This window comes from Larimichthys crocea, chromosome XXIII (genome assembly GCF_000972845.2).
Source record: "Larimichthys crocea isolate SSNF chromosome XXIII, L_crocea_2.0, whole genome shotgun sequence".
NCBI lineage: Eukaryota > Metazoa > Chordata > Actinopteri > Sciaenidae > Larimichthys > Larimichthys crocea.
The window spans coordinates 5216858-5243693 of NC_040033.1; the positions used below are offsets into that span (position 1 = coordinate 5216858).

At 41.9% G+C, this 26836-nt stretch overlaps 3 protein-coding genes across 3 annotated transcripts; 1 reads left to right on the forward strand and 2 right to left on the reverse strand.

The window, feature by feature from the left end:
- Positions 1 to 4653: 4653 nt before the first annotated feature.
- Positions 4654 to 16002, reverse strand: prtfdc1a (phosphoribosyl transferase domain containing 1a). Its single transcript, XM_019267002.2, has 10 exons — positions 15124 to 16002; positions 14849 to 14966; positions 14328 to 14434; positions 14060 to 14243; positions 9657 to 9722; positions 8215 to 8232; positions 7730 to 7812; positions 7370 to 7416; positions 6575 to 6651; positions 4654 to 5436 (listed from the first exon to the last, which is right to left on the reverse strand). Exons 2-10 carry the CDS (start codon positions 14879 to 14881, stop codon positions 5389 to 5391), a joined length of 663 nt encoding a protein of 220 aa, XP_019122547.1. The 5' UTR covers positions 14882 to 14966; positions 15124 to 16002; the 3' UTR covers positions 4654 to 5388.
- Positions 16003 to 16501: 499 nt separating this feature from the next.
- Positions 16502 to 18680, reverse strand: enkur (enkurin, TRPC channel interacting protein). Its single transcript, XM_019254169.2, has 5 exons — positions 18490 to 18680; positions 17675 to 17820; positions 17374 to 17597; positions 17107 to 17253; positions 16502 to 16782 (listed from the first exon to the last, which is right to left on the reverse strand). Exons 1-5 carry the CDS (start codon positions 18567 to 18569, stop codon positions 16609 to 16611), a joined length of 771 nt encoding a protein of 256 aa, XP_019109714.2. The 5' UTR covers positions 18570 to 18680; the 3' UTR covers positions 16502 to 16608.
- Positions 18681 to 19298: 618 nt separating this feature from the next.
- Positions 19299 to 22036, forward strand: thnsl1 (threonine synthase like 1). Its single transcript, XM_019266994.2, has 3 exons — positions 19299 to 19455; positions 19592 to 20962; positions 21172 to 22036. The coding sequence occupies exons 2-3, from the start codon at positions 19619 to 19621 to the stop codon at positions 21973 to 21975; spliced, it is 2148 nt and encodes a 715-aa protein (XP_019122539.2). The 5' UTR covers positions 19299 to 19455; positions 19592 to 19618; the 3' UTR covers positions 21976 to 22036.
- The last annotated feature ends 4800 nt before the right edge of the window (positions 22037 to 26836 follow it).

The following is a 26836-nucleotide window of genomic DNA, read 5'->3' on the forward strand; positions in this document are numbered from 1 at the left end:
CTTTACATTATAATTTTTCATACAAATTACGTCTCAGGGATGTTACAAAATATTGTGCATTGATCAAATATTTGCTCCAAAATGCTCTGTGCAATAATCTGCACCCTGATTGAGTGTGTATGTCATCTTTTACTGAAGGAACTTGGTCTTTTATGTTATATTATGTTGTATTTTACTCAAGTACGGTACTCTGCTACAATTTTGAGGGACTTTACTTGAGTTTTTCCATTTTATGATACTCTATTACACTTCAGATATAAATACTGCGCTCTACTACATTTATTTGACAGCTGCAAAGCCATACAAAGCATGGCTTACAAAATATTGTTTGAAATTGTTCCATAATAATCCAATACTATAATATTTATGGCAGTATAAACCACTTTATTTTTCGATATTTTAAGTAGATTTTGCTTTTTTATAATGTTTAAATGGTGGTATTGCTACTTCTAGTTAAATTCCACTGACTGTGTACTTTCTATATTCGTGTTAATATGTGATATCATCCCTCTTAATGTAATTCTTTAGAATTTAGTTCGTTCGCATAAAAGGAAATACTATTTTTATACTAGCAAATTATAAACTATATGTCGCCTAGGAAACTGGAGGAAAAATTAAGACAGGTTGATCTAATAATTGTGTTACACTGAAGAAAGTACACATTCTTAATTACTGTACAGTTTTTAGATATTGGTATTGTCACACTCTATAAGTGTCCCTTCTGTTTAATGAGTACTTTTGATACTTTAAATACTTCTGTGGGCCTTTTATAACAAGTTATAATACTCTTCTTCCAGTAATGGAACATGATCAGTGTCAGTGAAGTTCACAGAGACACACTCACACGAGCTGATAAACACTTTATTTCCACATTAAGCCTTTCAGACCTTTACACTGAGCAAACGAAATCACAGGGACGTCATTGTGAGGGTCCCTCCGGCCCACACATATGCTGAACTCTCCAATTTCCTAACGTTCAACTGGTGAAACATATTTGCCTATCCATTATCAACTGTAACAGCAGTGTCCTTAACTTTATTACGCTGACATGTAGGGCATGGCAGCCACATGGGACTCCGCAGAGCATGAAGAAAAAGGGCAGCACAGCTGATCGGGACAAAGACAAAGGCTGACAGTGTTCTGTTTGCAGGCTACTCCAGCAGCACAATAGAAGACAGGACAATAGGACTCTTTTGACCCCGTAGTGTGGTGAGGTTTCCCTGGTTTCAGAGAGGCGCTATTGTCTAGAGAGCTGGTGCACCCTCATTCAGACAATGGAGAACTTAAACTGATGTAAGTAGGACTCGGCATTATGTGATAGCATGAGGTTCATATTCATTTAATGCAATTTGTTTATTAAACTCATGCCGCATTATTAATGAGGCACCTTATTGATTTGACATAAAGCGCGATTGTGCATCAGAAACTTTCCCCGGCTAAGCATTTAACGTTTTCCCACAAGAACGCAACTCACAATCTGGATTACATGCGTGTCTAAAACATCCACAAGCAAACTATAAAAGTGTTTTACTGGCTCACCAGTTTTTGGAGCCAGCTGTGATTTTGTTTCTGTGGTGCTTTCCCTTAAAAAAAGCACTTGGCCCACTTGAGTTAAGAGTACATTCTGCTTTGTGCAGAGCACTGTTACAGCCTGTGCTGTTTTTTTATGAATGGCAAAGTGAGAACAGAGGATTTCAGATCAATGAACGGTGAACAAAGCTCGCTGAGGAGTTGTAGTCGGACTGTAGTCTGCTCTAATGACTGATGCATGACTACTGTACAGCTTAATGTTACATTTCTCTATGCTTTGCATTCTTATTTTGCCGTTATTTCACAAATTCTCGTCCAGATCCTTCTAATCATTTCTGTCTTGTTGACGCGTTTGCATGAACGTTCACTGCTAATTCGCAGAGCCGCGGTGACTCAAACACTCAGCAGATTACGAGCTCACTCGTGGCAGCAAAATGTTTGGCTGGATTAGGGCATCACATGAAGCCCCGGTTCAAAGCCCAGCAGCGTTAGGATTAGGACAGGTGGAAATGAGTCTGCAGCACAGCGTGCCTCGCTATGTGAAGCAGCTTCATGCAAACTACCCGTCAGGTAGAACAAAGACAATATAAATCTTATCCATAAAGGGTTTTTTTTAAGAGTTTAAGTGGATGAGGCTCACTTTTCACTCCAGGTTGGATAAGTGGATCTGGCACTGGAGTTTGACGATTGGATGAAATCCAGCAGCAGTCAATCTATCAAGCCCTCCGGCCAGCCAGTCCCTAATTGGAACACAATGAACACTGCAGAGGATGTTCTTTCTATTTGTGTACCGAGATGCGTCAGTCAAGCCGTGTTTATTAAGTTCAAAATGGGAATGAGGAGCGTAATCTTTTAAATTCTGGTCAAATAAATGTAAATCATATTACACCCGAAGCACACGAGTATAAAAGAGGTCTAAACTTTGATACTAAAGAAGGTCTAATCTTAAAAGAATAGTTCAGCATTCTGGTAAATATGCTTCTTTCTTTCTTAGCATAAAGTCTGCAAGCAGGCGGAAAGAGTTATATCTGTCCACAGTAAACATAAAAAATCTGCCTACAAGCACCTAAAGGACTCCAGGAGGTCACTACACCTGGCCAAGAAATAGTCTGGCACATAACACAGTGTGTCTAACAGCATTATGTATTATAATTACTGTATATTTTTGTTTAATCTTCACAAAAATCTGGTGTACGACTCCAGGGAGTCATTGCACCAAGCCAGGGGTGCGTACAAGGGGGGCAAAGTTAGGACAATTCCAAGGGCCCACGACTGACAGGGGCCCCAAAAAATAGGGGGCCCAATTTGATTTTTTTGTCATTGGGGCCCAAAATCCCTGGAGGCGCCCCTGCACCAAGCTAACGGTTTCCCCCTGCTTCCATTCTTTATGCTAAGCTAAGGTAACTGCCTCCCCCTGCTTCCATTCTTTATGCTAAGCTAAGGTAACTGCCTCCTAACTAATATTTATTAGATATGAGCATGTACCATTAATTTCGTATTCAATAAAATAAGGCTTCGGGAGGAAACGTGGTCTATCTGTTGTGCCGGGGATGTGAAATGAAATCTCCACCGCTCCGTCTCTAACCACAGGCTTCATATGACAAATGCATGCATGGCCATTCAAATGTACAATTCCCGTTTTGTTCCCTTTGTGCTACGTGAAGTTTACCTGTAGCCTACTTTCTGCAGTCGGCCCCATCCTCTGTTCCCCTGACAGAGCTACTACAAAGCCGCAGCATGTGAAACCTGCGAGGCTTTTTGTCCCATCTCGCTTTCACCAAACAACGCATCAAGGTTAAGGACAATGGCCTCTGGGTTCCCAGGGCAGTGTGGGGGGCATTAGTGCTGGGATAAGTTAACCACTACCGCCAAGTGCTGATGTTTTATGATAAGGACACACAGGGTTGCAGGCGGAGGGTACAATGGAGGTCTTTGTGGGCCGAGGAAAGCTGTGTAATTTGTCGAGTTTGTCCAGCTTCTCTCGTACTTATCTCACTCCGTTGCACCTTAGGGGTCAAGGACAAGTAATAAAACCTGACTGAATTTAGGGTTTCTCTAAATGTATTAGTGGAGGTGTTGTTTACCACCGCCGGCACCGCTGCCGCCGCCGCAGATGTGAAACCTGAGAGCATTTTGAAAGCACAACATGGAAACTGAGTGCTCCAAACCTCCAGGATCCCTCTTTTGTTTGCACTCACTCATATTATCCAAATAGCAACTCATTTATCAGGTCATTTAACTTGGAGAGGCCGTGTAGCTGGAGGTTGAACCATTACCTTTGGCTTGAGAGGGAAAGCACACAGTATAATTTCATATTTGGATTACACAAAAATAACTGGAACAGCTACGTTAGTCACTGCAAACCCTTGTTGGTTAATATGGGACGTGAGGGACGTTCACAATTATTGCAACATCTCTCAGATGGGAGGTTGTCTGAAATCTCTCCAAATAATTACATGTGCGCGAGCATTCCTGTCGTGTGATGTGACGGCTGTTTGGAGTTTCAGGTGATTAAGAATCAAGAGTGCGTGGCCACGTGATAACACTCCCCGAGTGCAAGCTGTGTGAGGTGAAGCATGTTCTGGTCTGTCTGTCGACATGCGCAATTGACTTCCTAAGTCACCCCAACGATGGCAACAGAACATACAAAATACCTCTCTGTGTGTGTGTGTGTGTGTGTGTGTGTGTGTGTGTGTTTGTAGTTCAGAGCACTCAGGGTTTAATTGCAGCGCTATAATCCTTGTAAAAACACAACTGGCTCAGTGTTTGTTTAATGTGTGATTCAGTGGAATGAGGAGGTTTTTTTCAGTATTGTAACTCTTTTTTGATGGGTTTTAAATAAAATTAACATTTAAAAAAAAAAGGTTTGTTTCCATTTGGTGCATAGTCGCTGGATCAGTAGCAACTTGTGGTGTCATTTTCAAAATAAAATGTACGTTTTACCCAAAGTCTAAATGTCTATGAACGTCTGTGCGATTACGTTTCACTGTAACAAGTAATTATATGCAATAAACAGACACTCCAGTCAGCTCTTTCCAAAAATTCTAATTTCCAGTAAGGCCTGATTAAAGTTGGGAACAAATAGATAGTGTTGGTGAGGAGGGACGCTGCCTGCTGCACCCACTGTGTGTTTTCCATGAGTCAGAGTGGGCGTCATCCGGGCACCGGTATGCCAACCTCCATAAGCTCTCTCCATCTGTCACCAGCGTCCTCCTCCTAATAGGCAGCTTTCTTTTATTTGTTTTTTTCAACGAAATACAACGATTACATCACATTACACACAGTTTTTTTTATTTATCTCAAAGCACTTTCTAAGGAATTCACCAATGTTATGATCGCATGCTGCGAGAGGAAGAATGTTCTTTTATTTTAAAGCACTTACAAATATACATAATTTACTTTTTTTTCTTAAAGGTCCAGTGCGTAGCATTTAATGCCACCTAGTGGTAGAGTTGCAGATCGCAACCGAATGAATACTCTTACGTGTCTCACCTTCATCTTTTAAGCACGTAGGAAAAACTCTGGCTGTGAAATTCACATAAAAAGCAAAAGGTCAAATCTAGATCAGTGCTCACTGTAGAAAAATGTAATTTCAACAAGGCGGATCCTCTCCGTAGATGTAAAGGGTTAATTTTAAGGCAACGAAAACACAATGATTCATGTTTTCAGGTGTTTATACACTAATGGAAACATATGTATGAATATTATATTCACTTCCTGCCAGTAGATACTCCTAAATGTTACACACCGGACCTTTAAAGAAAGTAGCACCAAAGAGTGACCATTACAGAGAGACAATAAAACTTTACTTTGCTGAAAAAGGTAGTTGTGCATCACTTTTATTTCTTTTAATTCTTCTTAGACTTTGTACTTCATCTTCCCAGACTTGCTGATGACGCAGATATGCTGGAAGAAGAAGAAGTTGGAGAACTAAGAATTAGTTTCTAAAAATTTGCATCTGACAACGGCAAAACATCACCCTTCGCTATGGAAAATTCCAGCGTGTTCTGAGAGCCTCAATATGCCGTAAACAGCATGAAAAGATGAGGGATGCAATCATTTGAAAGCTGGGAAGGTAATCTGCAAAGATATGACACGTTCATTAATCTAAGTTTGGGCCGTCCCAGGGGTTCAACTCATATTTCCTCTGTAGGATAAGGACAGATAAGAGGGGAAGCTTTAACTCTGCCTGATAATGGGATCCTAACCTCAACATTCCACAGGTCAGCCTCTTTCAAACTTTCGAAATGAATACCACCCCCCTCAAACATGCATTACAGACACATACACACATTCGCACAGTACATACAGTACATACCCGCATGAATACACACACACACACACACACATACGCACAAAGCAATGGGAGTCGATCTAGGCTTAGTGTTTCACATGAGTCAGAGGTAAATCTGAGGCCACGTCTTTACAGATATAAAAATGACAAAGTTCACATAAGTTTGCACTTACTAATTCCAGACTGAGAAGTCTGACTTGAGAATATAAGATGTCAGGGGTTGCGACTAAAACAAACAGAGGATAGTTTGCGCTCCTGACTCGAAGCTTGTAGAGGATTACTCTCAGTTTAAAGTAGTCCGACGAGAAAAGACAGAAATGCTAGACGTGTTTTACAGATGCAAAAAGGGGTTGATTTCTCTTGGATGGTGGAAAAATGCAATCATCACGTAATCATGATGCCAAAAATCATGATTAAATTATGACTTGGCCAAGAGATGAGTCAGACAACACCCTGAACCCCGAAAATCATAGTTTGCAGTCAAAATAACAAAAAACTTGATGTGCAAATTGAAAGACAAACCTCACACGCACACACACTACATGCGTAAGTGATTTAAGCTGCTTTGCATCCATGTCAAGTCTCCTCAGGCAGGGAGGATACCTGTTGGACGAGTTTAGGTTTCAAGGAGAGGAGTGCATCTCTTTGATTTGTGGTGTTTACCCCCCTTCTGTCTCTTTCATGTCTTTCTCCTAGCTCTTCAAAAGGTCATGGGCCGTGCGCATCAATATGTGCAGACTCAGGACTTACGTTCAGGTCACGGAAGTATTCGTTATAGTCCAAGGCGTAACCCACAACGAAGTGGTTGGGGATTTCGAATCCAACATCTATCAGAGCAGACACGAGACAAGAGTTACATGATGTGAGTAAATTCAGATTTTTAATTTGAGGAATCCAAGCTTTTCATGTTTATCACTGCTTTAGACTAACAGACTTCTTTCAGCTTTCCTTGGGATACCCCGAGATAACAGGAATACCACCATCACCACCATTGGTGTCCAAATGGACATTCTGAAGGTGTGATTTGAGCTTATCACTGTTATTGCCATTCAAAGAGGAAGCGGTGCATGGAGATGTGGTGGGACCAATAAACAGTGACTATCATGGCTGACTGACAGGTTTGGATGCCCATCAATCAAAAAAAACCCATCGTAAAAACTTACAGCTCCTAAATGAAGTAAGACGTTTACTGTTGAGGCACCAAATTCTAAATACAAAAGAAATATAGACTCAAGAGAAAAGTTTTATTTTCTGAGATGCAGCTGAAACTGAATATGGGAACTTGCAGTTATGTGGTACACTATGTGTCTTAACCATTAAGCTGCCATGACATGACCCAAAATTGCTGCTTTCTGAATGGTGTTCAACAGAGTTTCACTTTTTTTTAAGTAGTATCAGCAAAAACATCTCAAAGTGCTGACACTTGCTAAGCAACTGCTTTGAGAAACGTGCATGTGATTCACTGTAACTGACTTTAAGATGATTAAACCTGTATAATCTAATAAGGTGAGAACAATAAATGATATTAAAACCAGGGGTACTTACAGTCTGTCAGACTTTCGGCCATGTTAGGGACCCTCTTCACCAACAGTCTGAAACACATGGAATATAGAGTTACAGTGCAATACCACAACAGCCAACCATGACCCAGGTCTCGAGTATTGAAGCACTATAATTTTCTCTCTTAATTTTAAACAATCCAAACAAAGGCCTTACAGTTGACAGAACATACGGTTAAAGAGGAGACAAACATTCAAACTTTCCGTGATCTTGGGTTGCACAGGAACAGCCCACGGACACGACACAGTAACTGTAGACAAGTGATATTTTCCTCTCGTGCTCGTCACACACTTGGCATTTCCGCTGATGGTGAAGAAAAGAAAGAAAAAGAAAAAATGGGCTCACCCTGCGACCTTGACCATCTTGGGTTCAAAGGTCTCCACATGCTTCAGAAGGGCCTTCATGGTCTTTCCTGTGTCAACTATGGCCTTAGGGAAGGGAAGAGCAAAGGGAAGGTGGTGAAGAGGGACGGCTGCGGGATGTTCAAGTGCAGATCATTGGATCGTAACTTCATATATTTAACCTATATCACCATATTAACAAAGAACTAATGAGTGCATGAACTACACATGATCCCTTCTATAGTTTCTTGGAGTAAACAAATCACATTGTGCTTCACTGGGCTTGAGTTACAACTGAAACACGAGACTTTTCTTTTCTTTTTGTCCTTTTGTAGGCCAAAAAAACAAACAAAAAGAAAACAGACGTGGCTCTAACAATGGCCTCTCAATCAACATGACACTAAAAGAAGTGCACAACATCAAACAAGCTGGAAACTTGAAAGACTGGCTCAGTGGAATTAATTCATTATCGTTGCACCTGAGACTCACCTCGACAATGAGCACGCACTTTGTAACATGTAAAAGAAGAAAAGAACATTAGTAAAACATCACAAGTCAAAAAACAAAGGCTTCAGTTCTTACAGACGGTATCTAAAGCAACAATGTTGGCAGCATCTTGGCGCCTTAACAACACCGACACTCATTCTCTCCTACACAAGTGATGAACATCTCGGTGTGTCTACAGTGAGCAAAACTCGCTTCTAAGTGTCCGGGTGTTGCAAGCGTTTCAAATGACTCCTTGTTCCCTTGGCCCGGGTGTATGGGGCTCTTTGTGAGCCCAGTATTGGAAAGTATCTATGGTTTGGGGAGAGAGATCGGAGAGAATGCAAGCAGCAGGCCAATGTTCTCTGTAGTCTACACCTGTAAACACTGAGGGAAAGTCAGCCGGGACATGTAAAGACTCTAAACATAACCAACCTGTCCTGCTGCATGCTGCACACTGTGAACACACTGTACGGCCAACTATGCAGTGGCAATTATTCGACGGCGTATGGCATCATTGTTCGGGAATTTATAGTTCTCATCTGATCCCTGGATCACGAGTTCAGCGTGACTGTGGTTCAGTCAATCAGTCCTCACTCTGGCAAAAACATTTGGTGATAATCAATCATTGCTTGTAAATGTAGGCGCCGACCAAAGCTAAATTAAAACTTAACAACTCTGATTAGTGTAATAACACTTGGGATTAAATTCACAGTGACACAGGGTGAGCCTGCTCACGCCACCTTACTCTGTGTCTATGCTGCCATTATATTGCCATTATCATTAGGTTTTAAAAGGCGCAGTGTCACACTTATAAACCGTGACTCTGATGAACATATATGAGACTTTGTGGGAGGTTTGATATTCCCACAGGACTGTAACAAGACTTTTAATGATTCATGTTTTCTGTACAAGGTGGTGGTCAGCCTTTTTCAGTTTTTTACTCCCGCTGACCTTTACACCCGCAGCGAAATGCATCTCAGCTAGAGAGCACATTCTGGCATCTGAGTCGAGGGGGGAATGCATACATCAGTCTTTTCCCCGAGCGAACGTGTGTGGGCATATTTGCACAGCCATTCACATGAGAAAGTGCAGCGTCTGTCGTACGCCTATCTCGGAGAATAATGTAGTGAGAGCAGGTCATTCCTCATGATCCCGTGTGCTCTGCGGAGTACAGACGGGGATGAACAGTCAGTAAATCTCGAAAATAAGGCTGGTTGTGAGGAGAAAGCAAAGGAAACAGATTTGAAACAATGATGCCTGTTAATAGAGAACCAAACATACATCTGTATTTTATTAGATTAGCTAAATATTCAGTGTATCCTCAATAGAAAACCTCCTGAGGGTTTAACAGACAGCTCCCTCTTGAGGCTCGGTTAGTTTCTCTCAGACAAAGAGTTCAGCCCCCGTTGACATAATATCCAAAACCAAGTGGGAAACATATTTACCTTCCCACGCAGGAAAGACAGATCCCGGCTTCCTATGATGTGCAGCTCCTCTGTGGATTGGTCGTTCTGTGGGAGGAGAAAATGGAAAGACGATGTGCTTTTATTTCGGCATCGTCGCTGATTCCTTTCTTAATCAACAGAGACTGTTCATATGAGATCAAGACTTATTACAATAAATGATCTGTCAGATGAGGAAATAGTGTTTCTCATTGATTTGGCTGCGCCGCACGGCACTGAAAGAACCGTCTGCAGCATTAATGCCAGACGGAAGCACAAAGACTTTTTTACAATAACCATGAATGAACAATATTTAACATAAACAAAGACAGGCTCTCTCTGTCCCTGAAGCACAGGGCGAAGCTTTGAAGAGCGACAGCTTTGAAGTTTGACTCAGCTCGGCTGCAGATGCATCACTTGGATAAGAGGAGCAGTGACATGGACCAAATCCCGGCCCTGGGGGCAGGTCACATGACTCCATCATGACCCGTGAGACTGACTAACAGCATCATCGCTCACACACTGTGCTCTGGTGGCTGTGCCAGAGACTGCTGCTCGCCACCATGTTGTTTGTTGACATGGAAATGTAATTATGTTATTAAGATCGAGGCTTTTGTGCAGCCGCCTTACATTTTATATTCATTTATTTTCATGTTTTTATCAGTATACCAATTCAACACATAGTTTTTAAGCTTATAACAGTCATATTTAGCTCTGTTTATATGACATTTTAAGGAAATTTATACAGAATGAAGAAGTATTTTATATAACAGTAAAACACTGTAATATTTCAAGGCAAAAACTATATTTTATACAGCATTCATGTGGTATTTTCCTTTCAATTATATAACAAAACAGTGTTTTCTTTTGATGGAAAAAATGTTTTTATACATATTTATCCTTTTACCGTAATATTAGAAAGAATTATACCGTATAAACTTCTGGAAACAACAGCTGTCTTTTTTTTTTTACCGTTAAAACAGCTGTTCTTTTATTTTTTTTTCAGTGTACAGTAAAGCACTGTCAAATTTCATGGCAAAACCTTTATTTTATACGCCATTTATACTGTATTTTTATGTTAATTATATGGCAAAACAGTGCTTTTGATTTTAAAAATCAGGTTGTATTTATGCGGTGCAATGAAACGCCAACCTTAAACGTTAAATCAACAATACTAATATTCTTTTACGTAATATTAGAAAAAGTTATACCGCGTTTATTACGGTAAAATTCTGTAACCACCACACTGTATCATATAAACAACTGTGTGTTGCCTTCCTGTCCTCACAGGGACAAATAAAGTTGTATTGAAACGACTTTAACACACTGTTAATAATCACTAATAACTCCCTGCAGGTGTGTTTTGATTATTTTGTCTTATTAAACAGTAGGAATCTTATTATTTGATCTACTGTCTCATTATTTGCCTTTAAGAAAAACCCTGTCTTTACAACATGACCTCAGTGTGGCCTAACTGATCCAGCAAAACAAAAAAACAAGCTCTCGTTTCATTTAGGATTCGTCTCTTGGAACAGGAACAGTGAATCCTGCCCTGTGGCTGTAGGCACAGCTGGAATGTGACCACTGCAGCACATGTAAATCACAACATATCGGCTGTCTACAGAATAATAGTGACCGTGGTGATGATTTCAAATGACGTCATTGTAACATGACTACATTCATTCCTCTGTCTATATTTCCAGTGTTAGACGTGTCATCAGCTGTTTCTCTTGGCACCAATTAGCAGTCTGGTATTTCCTGACTCTACTCTGCAGCACACCTGCCTGAATCCTCACTAAACATGAACAACAGTGACATCTGGTGGCAAAGGTCAGACACAATAATGATTGTGGATAATTATGTAGGCTGTAAACTAACAGGATTATTTTAGATTATGGATGAATCTGTCTTTGTTTTGTCTCTAAAAATGTCCAGGAAATAGTTCCAAGGGTCCAATTTCACATCTCAAATCGCTTGCATGTTCCATCCAACAGCCCCAACACAAAGATATTAGTTCACATGATGTAAAACTGAGGAAGCAGGAATCCTCACACTCGAGGCTGAAACCAACATATTTGGCATTTTTCCCAATAACGATTCAAACATTGATCAATTCTCAAAAGATGTTACATTTCTGTCATTGACCATTTAATAATGTCAGGACTATGTAATTGTATCATACAAATAAATTATTAGAACCAACGACCAATAACCAACCCAGTAAGTTGCAACTGTGTCCTGGTGCGTGCAGTTCATGACCAGTCTTAAACACTTGGGACCACATCAGGCACGGCTCACCTACCAGGTAGCTCTTCAGACGGATGAACTCCACCCTGGTCTCCAGGTACTTGTTGGAGTTGCGTCCGAGATCTTAATGAACTCCACCAGGTCTGCGCAGAACTTGTGCCTCCCTTCAGGACGCACAGCACCATTATGTTGTTTGTCCCCAAGTCGTCCATGATGTAACGGGCCAGACGCTCTATCCTGCAGGGGAGGAATCACACCAAGACAAACATACATGAGCAGAAATGATGTTTACAGGTGTGTTTGTTATTATATTCTTTTACCTGTTCATGATTACCCCATGTGGAATGTAAACGCTCTCTATGTCTTCGTGGTAGTGTTCAGGGTACGTGACAGGTCCAGACTGTATCCTGGCCACTCGTCTTTAATCTAGGACAGACAGTAAGATTTAGGAATGGAAATGCAGCACTGCTACATCTTTAAACTGCCACATGTGAAGCCCTGTTTCTTTTCTTTGCATAATAATGAGAAGGACTGCTGTAGGAAGTCATGAGAACATTTAATCCTGGGAATCTTAAAAAAAAATAAATTCAAAGCTCTGACGAAGGAATTTAACAGAACTGTTGATTTTTTAAGAGGGAACTATTGATTTGTGTCTTAACTTCAGGCTCTGTTCAATTAATCAATAATGACTTCAAGGAATTCAGCAAACGTCTTCTTAAACTAATAACTGAAAATAATCATTCTCTGCTCATGTTAAATCTAAATGTGACCTAAATCTCTGACTTAAGTGTGAAATATTGGTTGAAATACCCGTAATATCCTTTTACCGTAATATTAGAAAGAATTATACCGTATTATAAAGATATAAATAAACAGCTGTTCTTTTATTTTTATTTTGTCATATTTCATGGCAAAACTTTTATCTTATACGCCATTTATACTGTATTTTTATGTTAATTATATGGCAAAACAGTGCTTTTGATTTTAAAAATCAGGTTGTATTTATGCGGTGCAATGAAACGCCAACCTTAAACGTTAAATCAACAATACTAATATTCTTTTACGTAATATTAGAAAAAGTTATACCGCGTTTATTACGGTAAAATTCTGTAACCACCACACTGTATCATATAAACAACTGTGTGTTGTCTTCCTGTCCTCACAGGGACAAATAAAGTTGTATTGAAATGACTTTAACACACTGTTATTAATAATCATGTAGTTCTGTCTCATTATTTGCCTTTAAGAAAAGCCCTGTCTTTACAACATGACCTCAGTGTGGCCTAACTGATCCAGTAAAACAAAAAAACAAGCTCTCGTTTCATTTAGGATTCGTCTCTTGGAACAGGAACAGTGAATCCTGCCCTGTGCTGTAAAGGCACAGCTGGAATGTGACCACATGCAGTCACATGTAAATCACAACATATCGGCTGCACTACAGAATAATAAGTGACTGTGGTGATAATTTCAAAGTGACGTCATTGTGAACATGACTACATTCATTCCTCTGTCTATATATTCCAGGTGTTAGACAGTGTCATCAGCTGTTTCTCTTGGCACCAATTAGCAGTCTGGTATTTTCCTGACCTGAGCTCTGCAGTCACACCTGCCTGAATCCTCACTAAACATGAACAACAGTGACATCTGGTGGCAAAGGTCAGACACAATAATGATGTTAAAAGGGAGAAAGTGTCTTTGGTGGATAATATGTAGGCTGTAACTAAGGATTATTTAGATTATGGATGAATCTGTCGTTTGTTTTGTCTCTAAAAATGTCCAGAAATAGTTCCAAGGGTCCAATTTCACATCCTCAAATCGCGTGTCCATCCAACAGCCCCAAACACAAAGATATTTAATTCACCATGATGTAAAACTGAGGAAAGCAGGAAATCCTCACACTCAAGGAGCTGAAACCAAATCATATTTGGCATTTTTGCCCAATAAACGATTCAAACAAGTGATCAATTCTCAAAATGATCTGTCAAATGACCATTTAAATAATGTCAGGACTGTGTAATTGTATCATACAAATAAATTATTAGAACCAACGACCAATAACCAACCAGTAAGTTGCAACATGTGTTCCTGGCTGCAGTTCATGACCAGCATCTTTAAACACTTGGGACACAGAGGTGCCACATCAGGCACGGCTCACCTACCAGGTAGCTCTTCAGACGGATGAACTCCACCCTGGTCTCCAGGTACTTGTTGGAGTTGCGTCCGAGAATCTTAATGAACTCCACCAGGTCTGCGCAGAACTTGTAGCCTCCCTTCAGGACGCACAGCACCATTATGTTGTTGTCCCCAAAGTCGTCCATGATGTAACGGGCCAGACGCTCTATCCTGCAGGGGAGGAATCACACCAAGACAAACATACATGAGCAGGAAATGATGTTTACAGGTGTGTTTGTTATTATATTCTTTTACCTGTTCATGATTACCCCATGTGGAATGTAAACACTCTCTATGTCTTCGTGGTAGTGTTCAGGGTACGTGAACAGGTCCAGACTGTATCCTGGCCACTCGTCTTTAATCTAGGACAGACAGTAAGATTTAGGAATGGAAATGCAGCACTGCTAAGTCTTCAAACTGCCACATGTGAAGCCCTGTTTCTTTTCTTTGCATAATAATGAGAAGGACTGCTGTAGGAAGTCACGTTGAAACATTTTAAATCCTGGGAATCTTAAAAAATTAAATTCAAAGCGTCTGACGAAGGAATTTAGACAGGACTGTTGATTTTTAAAGAGGGAACTATTGATTATGTGTCTTAACTTCAAGGCTCTGTTCAATTAATCAAATAATGACTTCAAGGAATTCAGCAAACGTCTTCTTACAACTAATAACTGAAAAATAATCATTCTCTGCTCATATTAAATCTAAAAATGTGACCTAAATCTCTGACTTAAGCGTGAAAGATTGTGTCCAAGTGATATTTGTGTTGAACATACCACGATTCCTCGTTTCATCCCACCGTTGTCCATCTGTAGAGGTGTTGACAGGGTGATAACAGACAATCAGGATAGGATACAGGCAGCGGTGACCTTCACACAGTTAACTGAGTCCACACTACAGGAAAAAAAGCAGCACAAGCAGAGGAGAAGCTACTCAAAGTTTAGGAAGTGTTCCTGCATCTCAATCCATTCATTCAAACCTTAACGTTACATTCTGCCTGTGCATGTTCACTGCTGAGCAACATTTCTAATCCAGTTTACCGCTGACTTACCGTTTTTTTTTTTGTTGTAGCCTTCTTTTTTAACAAAACCAGAGAGAGACAGAAAAGAAACTAAAGGACATCCGGAGACGTCTGGTCCAGCCGTGTGTGCTGTGGGATCATGCCCCAGTCATTTGCGTTAAAAAAAGGACAGCGTTGTTTTGGCCGTGGTGAATTACGACGGTTAATCAGCTTCATGTGATGCCATGCTGGCCTGTGGCCGCATCACAAGAGGCTGAAGCAGAGTGGACAGAAAGAAATGAACTCCAGTTCAGATCTGATGCAGTGATGTTTATTGAGCCTGAATGAAATTGATTTCCACACGGGGAGGTTACACAAGGACAAACATGTAGGGACAGAGTTAAATCTTAGATTGAGATGCGGAGCGGCTTCGTGTTTGAGTTTAAGGAAGCAGACTGATCGTTACTATGGTAACAGAGGAGTCAGATAACAATGTGGGACCACTAAAGGTGAACATATTGAACTTATACTGTGGGTGCATTGAGTAGGAGCATTGTTAAAGAGCCACAGAGGACAGCTTCTTCAGCACTGAGGCTGCAGTGTACTGAGAAATCCTTCATTCTCCTCGATCAAGCTTCAATAAACCTTTCAGCAGACGGCACCTTGGACTCCCGTGCACTCGCTCTACTACCTAAGCCACTGATGAATACAATTGCGAATGGATTCTCCTTGTAAGGCAGGAAGGTTATAAAAGAACAAACAAAGAAATAATTGTTTGTAACTAACTGAAGCTAAAACATTTACATCATTAAAGTGAAGAAGATCCACTCACAAAATCATTCAAATACAAATTTTCCATCATCATATTTTAGAGCAAGGGTCTTCAACCTTTTTCAGCCCGAGGACATATATGTGTCACATTTTAACTCTTATATTTACTTTATTCAGCTTTTATTTCACCTTATTAACATATTTATATACTGGGTTATTAATCTACATGTGTTTATGATTGATAAAACGTCCATGCATATTTATTGTTGGTGCAAATTCCTCAGCTGTTTTATCTGCAGCCTCACGTTCACCATCATTTTGGTGAACATTGTAAATCATTATGAACTGGTAGACCCCCCTGCAGTATCTCTGCGGACCCTCTTGGTGTCGTGGACCCCTGGTTGAAGACCCCTGTTCTAGAGAGAGTACATCACTACTGGATGATTATAAAGAAAGAAAGAAATACACAGTCATACAGCTCAACAATTGGCCAGACTGCCATTAAATTTGTGATGAATTTTACGGTCCCCAGGAGGTAAAAGTGTGATTAATTTATTGCCAAATTTACGTCAAAGCTTCTAATTTTTATCTTGTGCAGTTCACTGAAGTTCAGAGTCTCAGTTTTGTTTCATTATTCATATGAGAGAGCAGGAGAATACATAAATACATAGTTTTATTTAACTCAAGCTTGTGTGATATCTGAATTAATGCAGACGGTCTAGAGACACGCAGTACAGAAGACCCGATCAAAGAAGATTTTATGTCCTAATTATTGGATATGTAGATGGTCTTGAACCTCTCGAAGAGTTTGATGTCATTCTCCAGCTTCTTCATCGCCACTTCCAGGCGATCCTTGTGGGACCTCTTGGACATGTTGTCCATGACGAACGAGAGGCCCTGGTACTCGCGGTGCAGCTGATCCCAGTTCTTCTTCAGGGTCTGGAGAGAGGAGCAGAGAGAGAAATCCATCACTGTCATAATAGAGTCGGCTTTATCAGAGGGAATGTCTACGTTACGGGGATAAGAGCTTCTATTGAAGCTCAGAAAGACATAAAAGTGTTGGACGTTTTCTGAGAGGTGATTCAACATCTCTGATTTTAGTGTGTGATCAGCTGTGACGGACACACCGAGGCAATTTTTATCCTGATTCATTAGGACTGAATAAAAATAGTGCTCCTTCGGTTGTTCCAGATGTCTGTGTGTTCCCCGGCTCCGGCTGTTTCAGGGAACGAACTGTCACTGTGCAGCGATGTGTTCGAGTACCTGCAGGATGACTTGCCGCTTCTCGTCAGACAGGTGATTCATGGCTCCCCGCTCCCTCTGTTCTCTCACAAAGTTGTCATACTCCTCCTGAGCTTGCCGCTCTTCTTCATTGCGCTGCTGCAGGTAGTCGGGTACTTCACCGTAATGCTGCGAATAGAAACAGGAGACTTTAGACAAAATGTTCACTAAAAGATAGATCAATAAAGAGGGTGTGCTACATACCATCTTTTTGAGTTAACAAACAATACCAAATGATTCCTTGTGTACCTTTTTCTTGATGTACTTTGGGACAAGTCCTGAATTCTCGAGTAGCTGCTTGTGTCCCTTGCTGGTGTCCACGTAGGTAGGCTGGGGCTTCATTGGCAAAGCCGTGGCCGTCTTTATAAAGTCTCTCTTGGTGTGAATGCCCATGGGCGGGTTGTCTGTCCTCGCAGGAACTGGCGGTTTCCTCACAGTGCCGGCGCTACGAGCCTTTTTCGTACACTCTGTCTCTGAAAGAAGATATAAAAAATAAAAGGTAAATGACACAGCTCAAGGATACAAAATAGTGTATACACACAGAACTCACTTTCAGGTAGCTTGGGCTCTTTCGAATGCTTCTTCAGGTATTTGTCGGGGGACGGCACCTCGACTTTAGCTGGTCCCATCGTCCTCATGTCGTCCTTTACTGACTTTCTCTCATGGACGACTATGGGCCTGTACTTGGACACATACCTGCAGAAACAGCACATTGGAGAAAACGAGTCAATATGAATAAAATAACACACGATTACATGCCAAAATAAGATTTTGTATGAAAATACAAGACGCTTTAAACAGGTAACCACGATAAAAATGTTTCTTTTTGCTTTAAATTTCTATTTATTTCTAAAAAAAAGTTAAAATATTAGACTATTAACTAGATATTATTGAATTTGATGTCATATGCTGTCAAATCTGGGGCCAAATTTTAAAACTAAACCAAACTAGAGGTCGTCAACAATTGTTTTCACTACTATTTTTTAAGTACTATTCATTATATGTTATTATATATTTAACTTTAACAAGCCCTAGCTCTGTAGTTAGCCTTTAAACAGGCAACCACAATAAAAAAATAAATATTTTTTTACTTTTAATTCCTATTTATTTTTACAAAAAGATCAAATATTAGACTATTAACTAGATATTATTGAATTTTGTTTCATATGGTGTCAAATTTGGGGCCAAATTTCAAAACTAAACCAAACTAGAGGTCGTCAACAATTATTTTAACTAGTTATTTTTTAAGTACTATTAATATACATTATTATATATTAAACTTTAACAAGCCCTGGCTCTGTAGTTAGCCTCTAACTAACCAGTCTCTGCTTATTAACTAGTTAACTAAGGTTAATGTAACGTTACCTCGATGTTTTCTGAGCCTGCACCTCTTCCCTCGGAATGAGATTGTAGACGCTTTCTGGCGGATGCACAACATGAGACATTTCTGAAGGATTTCTTCTTTTTAATTATGATTAAAAACTAAAACAAAGACAAAAACTTTACGTTTTTTTAGCTGCGAGCTAACTGACGTCAGCGCGATTTGTTTGACAACAAACCTAGCCCGGCGGGTTGCTAGGCAACTGCGGCAGCAAAGTGTTACATTCAGGGACAGTTGTAAAAAAAAAAATCTGAGGTGTATCTGAGCCGCTTACCTGTAAAACACACAGACTTTATCTCGGTTTATAACACCTATTTTATATATACAACTCAATCTATTTATACAAATTAAAAAAAAATCAATTTCATTCCGCTACGCCACACACTAACTCTGTGCTGCTTGATTTATTTATTTACAAATCATGAGCCAAACACCCCCAAAAAAACAAAAGTGTAAGATTATATTTGCTATTATTCTTGATGCATTTGATCGTATGTATTTGCATAAAAGTCGCTATTTCTATATAAAGGCGAGTCCTGTCGACTTTCATAACACGGGAGTACAATGTTCCGGGCAGTACGTGAACGCAGCATGTAAGCTGGTTATTTCTAGCAGATTCAGCGATGCGAAAAAGTTTGATATATTTACGTTTCTAGCGCGTATATGTCGTTAAATATGTACGCAAATTGTTGTATTACACAGTAATAATATAGAAATTAAATATGAGCTGTTTTTTTCGACGTAAACACCCGCCTTGACACGGAAGAGTCGACATTTTTGACATTTTTGTCCCTCGGTGCTGGCCGTAGTTGTTTGTGTTGCTGCAGCGTGCAGCGTGCAGCGTGCAGCACAGAGTTTGTACTTTGCACGTCAAAACAAACCATATAGTCATCACACACTCCACTAAAAACACATGATCGTGTCTGAAGTGCGGGAATACAACATTTCACGTGAGTGTCTGGCTCGTTAAACGTCCTTATTACACGCGGGGACTACTGTCCTGGCTGCAGGACACGTGTCAGGTTATCTTGAGGCTAGATAATAAACATATTAATGCATTAAATGTCTTCTTTATCATTGCTACAGGAGAGAAGCCTGTCACCTGACTCCTCAATGGGTTTATTGAATGCACTCAGAGCTGCCAGATCAACATCCAAATCATGGCTGTGCACCAAAGCCTCCCTGCTGGGGGACAAGAACATCCTGCTCATGGGCCCTCCTGGTGCAGGGAAGACCACAGTGGGGAGGATAGTGGCCCACAGGCTGGGACTGCCCGCCGTAGACGTGGACGACGACGTCTTGGAGACGGCGTGGAAGATGCCCGTGGCTGCAAAGCTCGTGGAGGTCGGCGGGGAGCGTTTCCTGGAGGAAGAAGGTCAGGCTCTGTGTAACTTCTCCTCCTCAGGGTGTGTCGTCTCCCTCACAGGCTCCAACCCTCTCCACGACGCAGCCATGCAGCACGTCAAAGAATCCGGCTTGGTCGTCTACCTAGACGTGGACGGCGAGGACATCATCCGGAGGCTGGCGAGGATGAAGGTGAACAGGATCGTGGGGCAGGAGGCCGGGGTGTCCATGAGGGACATCCTGCGTTACAGGAAGAGGTTTTACGAGAAGTGGCTCGACGTGCGGGTGCTGTGCGGGACGGGGGACACGGTGGAGGAAGTGGCGGAGAAGGTGGTGAAGGCTGTGGAGAGATATCAGAGCCACGCTGCAGAAACCTACATCTCAACCCGGAGCGAGGGCGTGGGGTCGTCCAATCAGAAAACATACTTCAGTGACGTGGTAGTGGAGGGTCTGGCCACAGATGGAGGCCTCTATGTTCCTAAAAACAGCTTCCCACACTTAGATGCTCGTGAATGGCTGAGACTAGTCGACATGTCCTACCCAGAACGAGCGTTAGTCCTACTTGAAAAGTGCGTCCACCCGTTGGACGTCTCTGCTTTGGATCTCAGGACGATGATATTTAAAGCATACGGGTCCAACTTTTCCAGCGAGGCTGTGGCGCCTGTAAAACATCTCATCCACAATCAGTACGTCCTGGAGCTTTTCCACGGCCCCACCGCCTCATTCAAAGACCTCGCCTTGCAGCTGATGCCCCAGCTCTTCGCTCACTGCCTCCCGCCCATGTGCAACTACCTCGTTCTGGTTGCCACCTCCGGAGACACGGGGAGCGCCGTGCTGAGCGGCTTCAGCAGGCTCGGTGGCGCCGACGGACACAGGACCGGGGTGCTGGTGTTTTTCCCGGAGGAAGGCGTGAGCGAGATCCAGAAGCTTCAGATGACGAGCTGCGGGGAGAGCAACGCCAGAGCCGTCAGCGTCCTGTCAGACTTTGACTTCTGTCAGAGAAGCATAAAGAGGATGTTCGGAGAGTCTGGGCTCGCCGGGTACCTCGCTGTCGAGTACGGCACGGTCCTCAGCACTGCCAACTCCATCAACTGGGCACGGCTGTTGCCACAGGTGGGTTGATCGCTAGGTAGGCACTCATTAATCTCTTTCCAGGCTGCATAAAGGGAATTAAGTCAGACACAGGATCTCTGTAAAATATCTGTTACAGCTTTATCCGATAAAACACCTCACGCCGATGTTTTCATGTGATTTTCTTCATCAGTTTTATTCTTCCAGTTGATTTTCTTATAGTTATGTTGAGTTTTCGTCTCCTCCCGCAGGTGGTGTACCACTCCTCAGCCTATCTGGATCTATGCAGGGACGGTGTTATCAAGTTCGGGGAGCCCGTTGATGTTTGCATCCCTACTGGTAACTTCGGCAATGCCATGTCAGCTGTGTACGCCAAGCAAATGGGCATCCCCATAAGAAAAGTCATCTGCGCGTCCAACCACAACCGCGTCGTCGCCGACTTCATCACAACGGGCGAGTACGACCTCCGTGCACGGCCTCTGATGCTCTCCCACTCCCCGGCTATAGATATCCTGAAATCCTCCAACCTCGAGAGGTTTGTCCACCACGTCTCAGGCGGAGACGGGCGCCTCGTCAAAGAGCTGTTCACACATTTGGACACGCAGCAGCACTTCCGGGTTTCCGAGCATCTTCTCGGCAGGATACGGGAGGAAGTGCTGGCCGGCTGGTGCTCCGAGGACGACTGCTTGGCCGCCATCCAGAGCGTTCACGCGCAGACGGGCTACGTCATGGACACACACACCGCCGTGGCTAAAGTGGTGGCTGACAGGCTGCAGGACGGCTCGTGCCCCGTGGTGCTTTGTTCCACCGCTCACTACGGGAAATTCGCCCCCGCTGTGTTCAAAGCCTTACAAATCCAAAATATTCCAGAGGATCCCGTCGAGCAGCTGAAGAAGCTCGAAGCGAAGGCGTCCGGACCCGAAACACACAGAGACATGATGAAATGCCTGGAGGAGAGAGGCAGCAAGGGACACAGAGTCTGTCAGGCAGAGTACAGCGTGCTGGTAGAAGAGGTGGAGAGCATGATACAGGACTCCTTCATGAAAGTTCTGTAGGATGATTTGAGCTTTTCTACCTTTTTAAAATAAATCTTATTTTGAAAGGACGTCTCTCCTTGGTCATTTTTCCAATCTAAAACATTTACACAGTGCAAGAAAAAAAAAGGTAAAATCTTCCTAGAAAGGGCAAGAAATGAAAGAAAAATGATTAAATATTGATTCAAAAGGCCAAATCCTGCCTGAGCCTGCAGCAGCGAGGAAGAAAAAACGAAAGAGAAATTTACTCTGATTATTCTGTAATCGAGCTCCGAACTTGTTTTCTAACTCGGTTTAAAGTCTATTGATTATGCAGCGTTTCTTTACATCATTATCTCGAGCCCTTGGCCCACTAGATGGGGGTGGTGTTTACCTCTCGGCCACTGCTGTGTGCTGTGAGCATTCCAGTAACAGTATATGAGTATGGCTGTAATGGGTATTAATTACTGGCACAAGGTCAAATAAAGTGTGTGTGTAAAATCAATATCAGCAGTCAGGGAGATAATCATCTTCCTGTAACTAATAAAGTGCACCGTGGTCGTATATTTCCAGCTTTTCCTTCAACTTTTAAGTCCTGCTGACGTGAAGCCACGCGGTGGATCTCACAGCGTGACATTCGAATAAAGCTAATGAATTGAGTTTCACGGCCCACTAATTGCCCCGGTGAAGCTCGAGCAGCTGCTGCGCTCCTTCTGCCGGCGTCCGCCGACTCATTAACCACATCGGTGACGATTATATTTTTAATAAAAAACCTTTTGAGCCGCAGTGTTTCTGCCCTTTTCTGTTTCTGTCTTTAAAATGGCTGCTTTGTTCTGTTCTCTTGAGGGTTAAAGGAAGAGTTTGACATTTCGTGAGGGGAGTTTACTGGAAGTGGCTCAACTTTCAGCTCATTTTTTGCTTTTTTTTTTACTTGAATTGAGTCATTTCAGATCCTGTTTGGCCAACACAGTGAACTGTGCCACTGCTAGGCAGCTCCCATCTATGAAACTGTGACATTTACTACAGATTTCTGCTGAAATACGTCTCATTTCGTGTCATTTAGCCTCTTATTTGATCAGATACGATAAATCATTAAGCCAGATTGTGATTAAAACTGAAGGCAACATGAAAATAATTTAGCCAAAGGTAAAAATATCTACAGATTGAAGTCTAGAGTGTGTTTATAAGATGCAAACAAAACCAGACAAGACCACATCAGTCTTTGACGTCTGTCAGAAGAAACATTGTGTAACACGGAGCCGGCCGGGGTGACAGAGGGTCATTTTCCACACTTCCGACGTCACACCATCCATAACGAGAGAGTCCAGAAATGAATCCCGTCTCTGTGGCTATCAGTCGAGTCATTTAAATCCAGGTGCTGCCTCAGCAGCCGCGGGGAAGGAGGAGGAGGAGGAGGAGAGCGGAAGATAAGTTTCATAGATCTCCAGGATTGCTTATGACTGCAGTTGTTAAAATAGATGGAAAGTCAGGCCAGATTTGACAAAGCACTCTGCAAGCATGCCCTCTGATCTGGATCACTGTCTCTCCGTGTCTGCTGGAACTGAGAGGAAGAGTGTCGCCTTCACTTTCTTAGTTTGTCTGTTAGACGTGCACTACAAAGCATGTGCACACCTGAACAACATGCGATTATTAAACATCTCGTGAGCCTGGCTGCAGGAAGATGCTCCCCCATTCAGCCACAAGAGCGGCAGTGACGGTGTTCCCGAACCTTAGCCAAGTGTTTGTTTGTCAGGTTAATGAAGGCTTTCAGATCATGTGTCATTCTAAAAGGGGAAGTTACAAGTAAGGTGTATAAGTGATACTTTATGTTGAAACAGGAAAAGAGCTTCCCTGACCTGGGTCAAACTGCAGACGAGGTGACAATCTGCAGGTCTGCAATGTGAAGCAGATTCTTCTTTAACATGTCCTTCTGAAATAAAAACTGAAGACATGAACCTCTGTCATCAAAAAGGTCGGGAAGTACAGGTCTGAAAATATCACTGAATGCTGAAGAGTTACTTTAACTGAAACTAACAGGACTCGTCCAAACCGTGAAGAAGGTAGTCCCAGACCAACAGCACACAACCGTATGTAAACAGGTGTGTCTACAACCTTACACGGTGTGTATATATATCATCTAACAGAGGTGGAAGAAGTATTCAGATCCTTTACTTACAGAAAAGACAGACTGTGAAAATACTCCATTACAAATGAAGTAACGTATTTAAGGAAGAATCCTTGAATAAGGAGGACTAGATTCAAAGTATCAAAGTTTAAGTTGAATTTATTATTCTTGTACAAGAAGGACAGTGCAACACACAAAAGGGGTTACAGAGAAAAGGCTCCTCGAGGAGCTCTAACCATTTGTTCTTATACATTTTTTAAAATGGGCTGTCTCCTTCACTGATGAGTCTGCTCAACAATGAACATTATGTATCAAAATGACACTTCCCAGGCCTGTCTCTCACGTCCTTGTCTCTCCTGTCCTTGAACTACTGATCTACAATTATCTCTCCCTGCCATCCTCAGGAAACACAGTCCAAATAAGGGAAGTGCACGAGACATGTGAAAGACAGGAAACACACATTATATGATCAAAACATCTGAACCCCAGTATACCCCAGTATTATCAGCAAAATGTCCACAAATATCACAAATGTCTCATATATTGCTGAGTAATGACCCCTGTTAGTGTTTTACCATTATATATTGTATTATTATCAATGAATTCATATGAAATGAGCATGTAGATGATCAAGGCGGGGCTGATCTGAACTACTTTATGTATTGTTGAGGAGTTTGATGTACTCTTTAGTCCATAGTCAGACATATAAAGTGGAATATAAGATGTAAGTGGAGTAAAGGTGCATACAACAAGAACAACAACAAGAAGAACAACAACAAGAAGAAGTAGGACAAAGGCCAACGGTTTCTGTAGAAGAACCACAGATAAGAAACACAGCAGGCCTCACGTTGGGCAAACACAGAAGTGTGTGTGAGGAATGGGTTCACCGTGCTGTATAGCTGCAGCCGGCTCGGTTTTCTTGTCAGCGAACAGGGAGATTGCGGCCTCTGTGGTTTGAAGTGATGCATTGCTCTTGACAGAATCAAAGACCTGTGCCGTGATGCTATTGGTCAAACAGATAAAGAGAAAGAGAGGAAGGTTCTGAGGCACGTCAGGATAAATTACGACAGCCCCGTGACTGTACTTTAGTGTGTTTCCATGCTTACGGGATGACAGATCACTTTTCTGCCATGCGTGAGTGTTACGTAACGCTCGGTCACATACTGTGGGCTTCTACCTACCAACTCTGTGCTGGTTCTTTCTCCTTTAACTGCATTGGCCTTATTAATCAAGCTGCTTGGCAGGTGAATGTGAGGAATGGGTGGGTAAGTGTGTGAAGGCGGGAGGAGGGGGAGGAGGTAGTGTGCAAGTTCATGTATGTGTGAGTGTGTGTGTGTGTGTGTGTGTGTGTGTGTGTGTGTGTGTGGTGAAAGGAAAGAGAGAGCCAGCTGTTGCTCAGCACCTAGTGGCCCACGGCTCGGTGAGCAAGGATAATTGCAGGTACCAGCCTGTTCCCATCTCCTTAATGTGAACCTGCGGCATAATGGAAACCGCTCTTTCACAGTGGAGGGAAATAGATAGAGGGAGGCGGAAATTAACGCATCGGAGGAGTTTGGAGAGAAGATCCGGTGAACCGGCTTGATTTGAGGCTCTGCTCCTGAGATCCCTGACGCTGACGATGGTTTCTTCTCTTTCTGCTGAAAGCCACAAAGTAGAACTGAGACACACTGAACAAAGGAAACGCCAGTTTATTTGCCTTAGTCTCATTATTCTCTCCAACATATACTTATTTTATTTCAAATATACTGTAATGCAGCTTCTTTATTAAAACAGGATCTCCTACGACATTTGGAAACGGTTCACATCCACCATATCTTCTTCTTCTTGCACTGGTATAATTCATGATAGTGTCACCACACAGACAAGTAAACAACTGCTCAACACACACACACAAAAAAACGACTTTTTAATTTAAAAATGTCTTTGCATGTCATTGTTCATGGGTCCAGGTGTGCAGCAAGGCACTTAGAAATCTAATTCAGTATGTACGGTGTTCAGTATGTATTTTTAACTGTAGTTCATTCCTAGGATACAAATATAAAGCTTACAAATTCTCAGAATTTATTGATCTATTTGGTTGATCTCATGTTTTAATAGATTAGATATGATACTTCTGCTGCTACGACTGAGGTCCCTGCCTCATAGTATTTCTAAAAACTAGTGCATGAAACTTCATTTTTCACTTCAGGTTTTGTTCCATTTGTATTAGTGTATTTATTTTTTTAATTGCACAATAATGAGTCAAAATGTCTCTATTGATAAAATAAATTGCATCCTTGAACAGAGTCATTAGCGCTGGTGTCCCATGATGGTTTAAATAAATGTTATTTCTGAGGCCAAGAACTAAGCCCACAGAGCAGATAACTCTTCGGCTCCTTGGCACAAAGAAATGGTCACATTTAGAAATCTTGGCGTCAAATGCTGGCACTAAACACACTCAGCCACCGCTGCGAAGATCGGAGTGAAATTCTGTCTGGGTCAAACACGATTGTGAGAATTCAAGTGGGAAGTCAGTGAGGGAGCACGGCCTGATCCGGCTCGTATGCAGCAGGAGAGTCTGTAACGACTGCTAGATTAAAGAATCAAACAAAAGAAACGTTTCTCATTGTATTATTATCATATTATAGCATCATATATACCTTTGTACAAACACTGTGCAGCGGTCTCTAATCTGTTAAAATGTGCCAATTACACGTGAAGTGAAATATACTGACGTGTACGTGTTGTTTTGGTCACAGGATCAACTTTTTAAAAATGACCCATGTTTCCTCTCACGAA

Excerpts from the sequence above, each read along its gene's own strand:
- prtfdc1a (XM_019267002.2), bottom strand. The coding sequence starts at position 14,881 with ATGGACAACGGTGGGATGAAACGAGGAATCGTG. Across the intron at positions 14,435-14,848 it reads GGATGAAACGAGGAATCGTG|ATTAAAGACGAGTGGCCAGG; the intron begins GTATGTTCAACA and ends TGTCTGTCCTAG. Across the intron at positions 6,652-7,369 it reads GGCCGAAAGTCTGACAGACT|ATGTTGGATTCGAAATCCCC; the intron begins GTAAGTACCCCT and ends CTGCTCTGATAG.
- enkur (XM_019254169.2), bottom strand. The coding sequence starts at position 18,569 with ATGTCTCATGTTGTGCATCCGCCAGAAAGCGTCTACAATCTCATTCCG. Across the intron at positions 17,821-18,489 it reads CAGGCTCAGAAAACATCGAG|GTATGTGTCCAAGTACAGGC; the intron begins GTAACGTTACAT and ends CTGTTTCTGCAG. Across the intron at positions 17,254-17,373 it reads CAAAGTACATCAAGAAAAAG|CATTACGGTGAAGTACCCGA; the intron begins GTACACAAGGAA and ends TTCTATTCGCAG.
- thnsl1 (XM_019266994.2), top strand. The coding sequence starts at position 19,619 with ATGGGTTTATTGAATGCACTCAGAGCTGCCAGATCAACATCCAAATCA. Across the intron at positions 20,963-21,171 it reads GGGCACGGCTGTTGCCACAG|GTGGTGTACCACTCCTCAGC; the intron begins GTGGGTTGATCG and ends CTCCTCCCGCAG.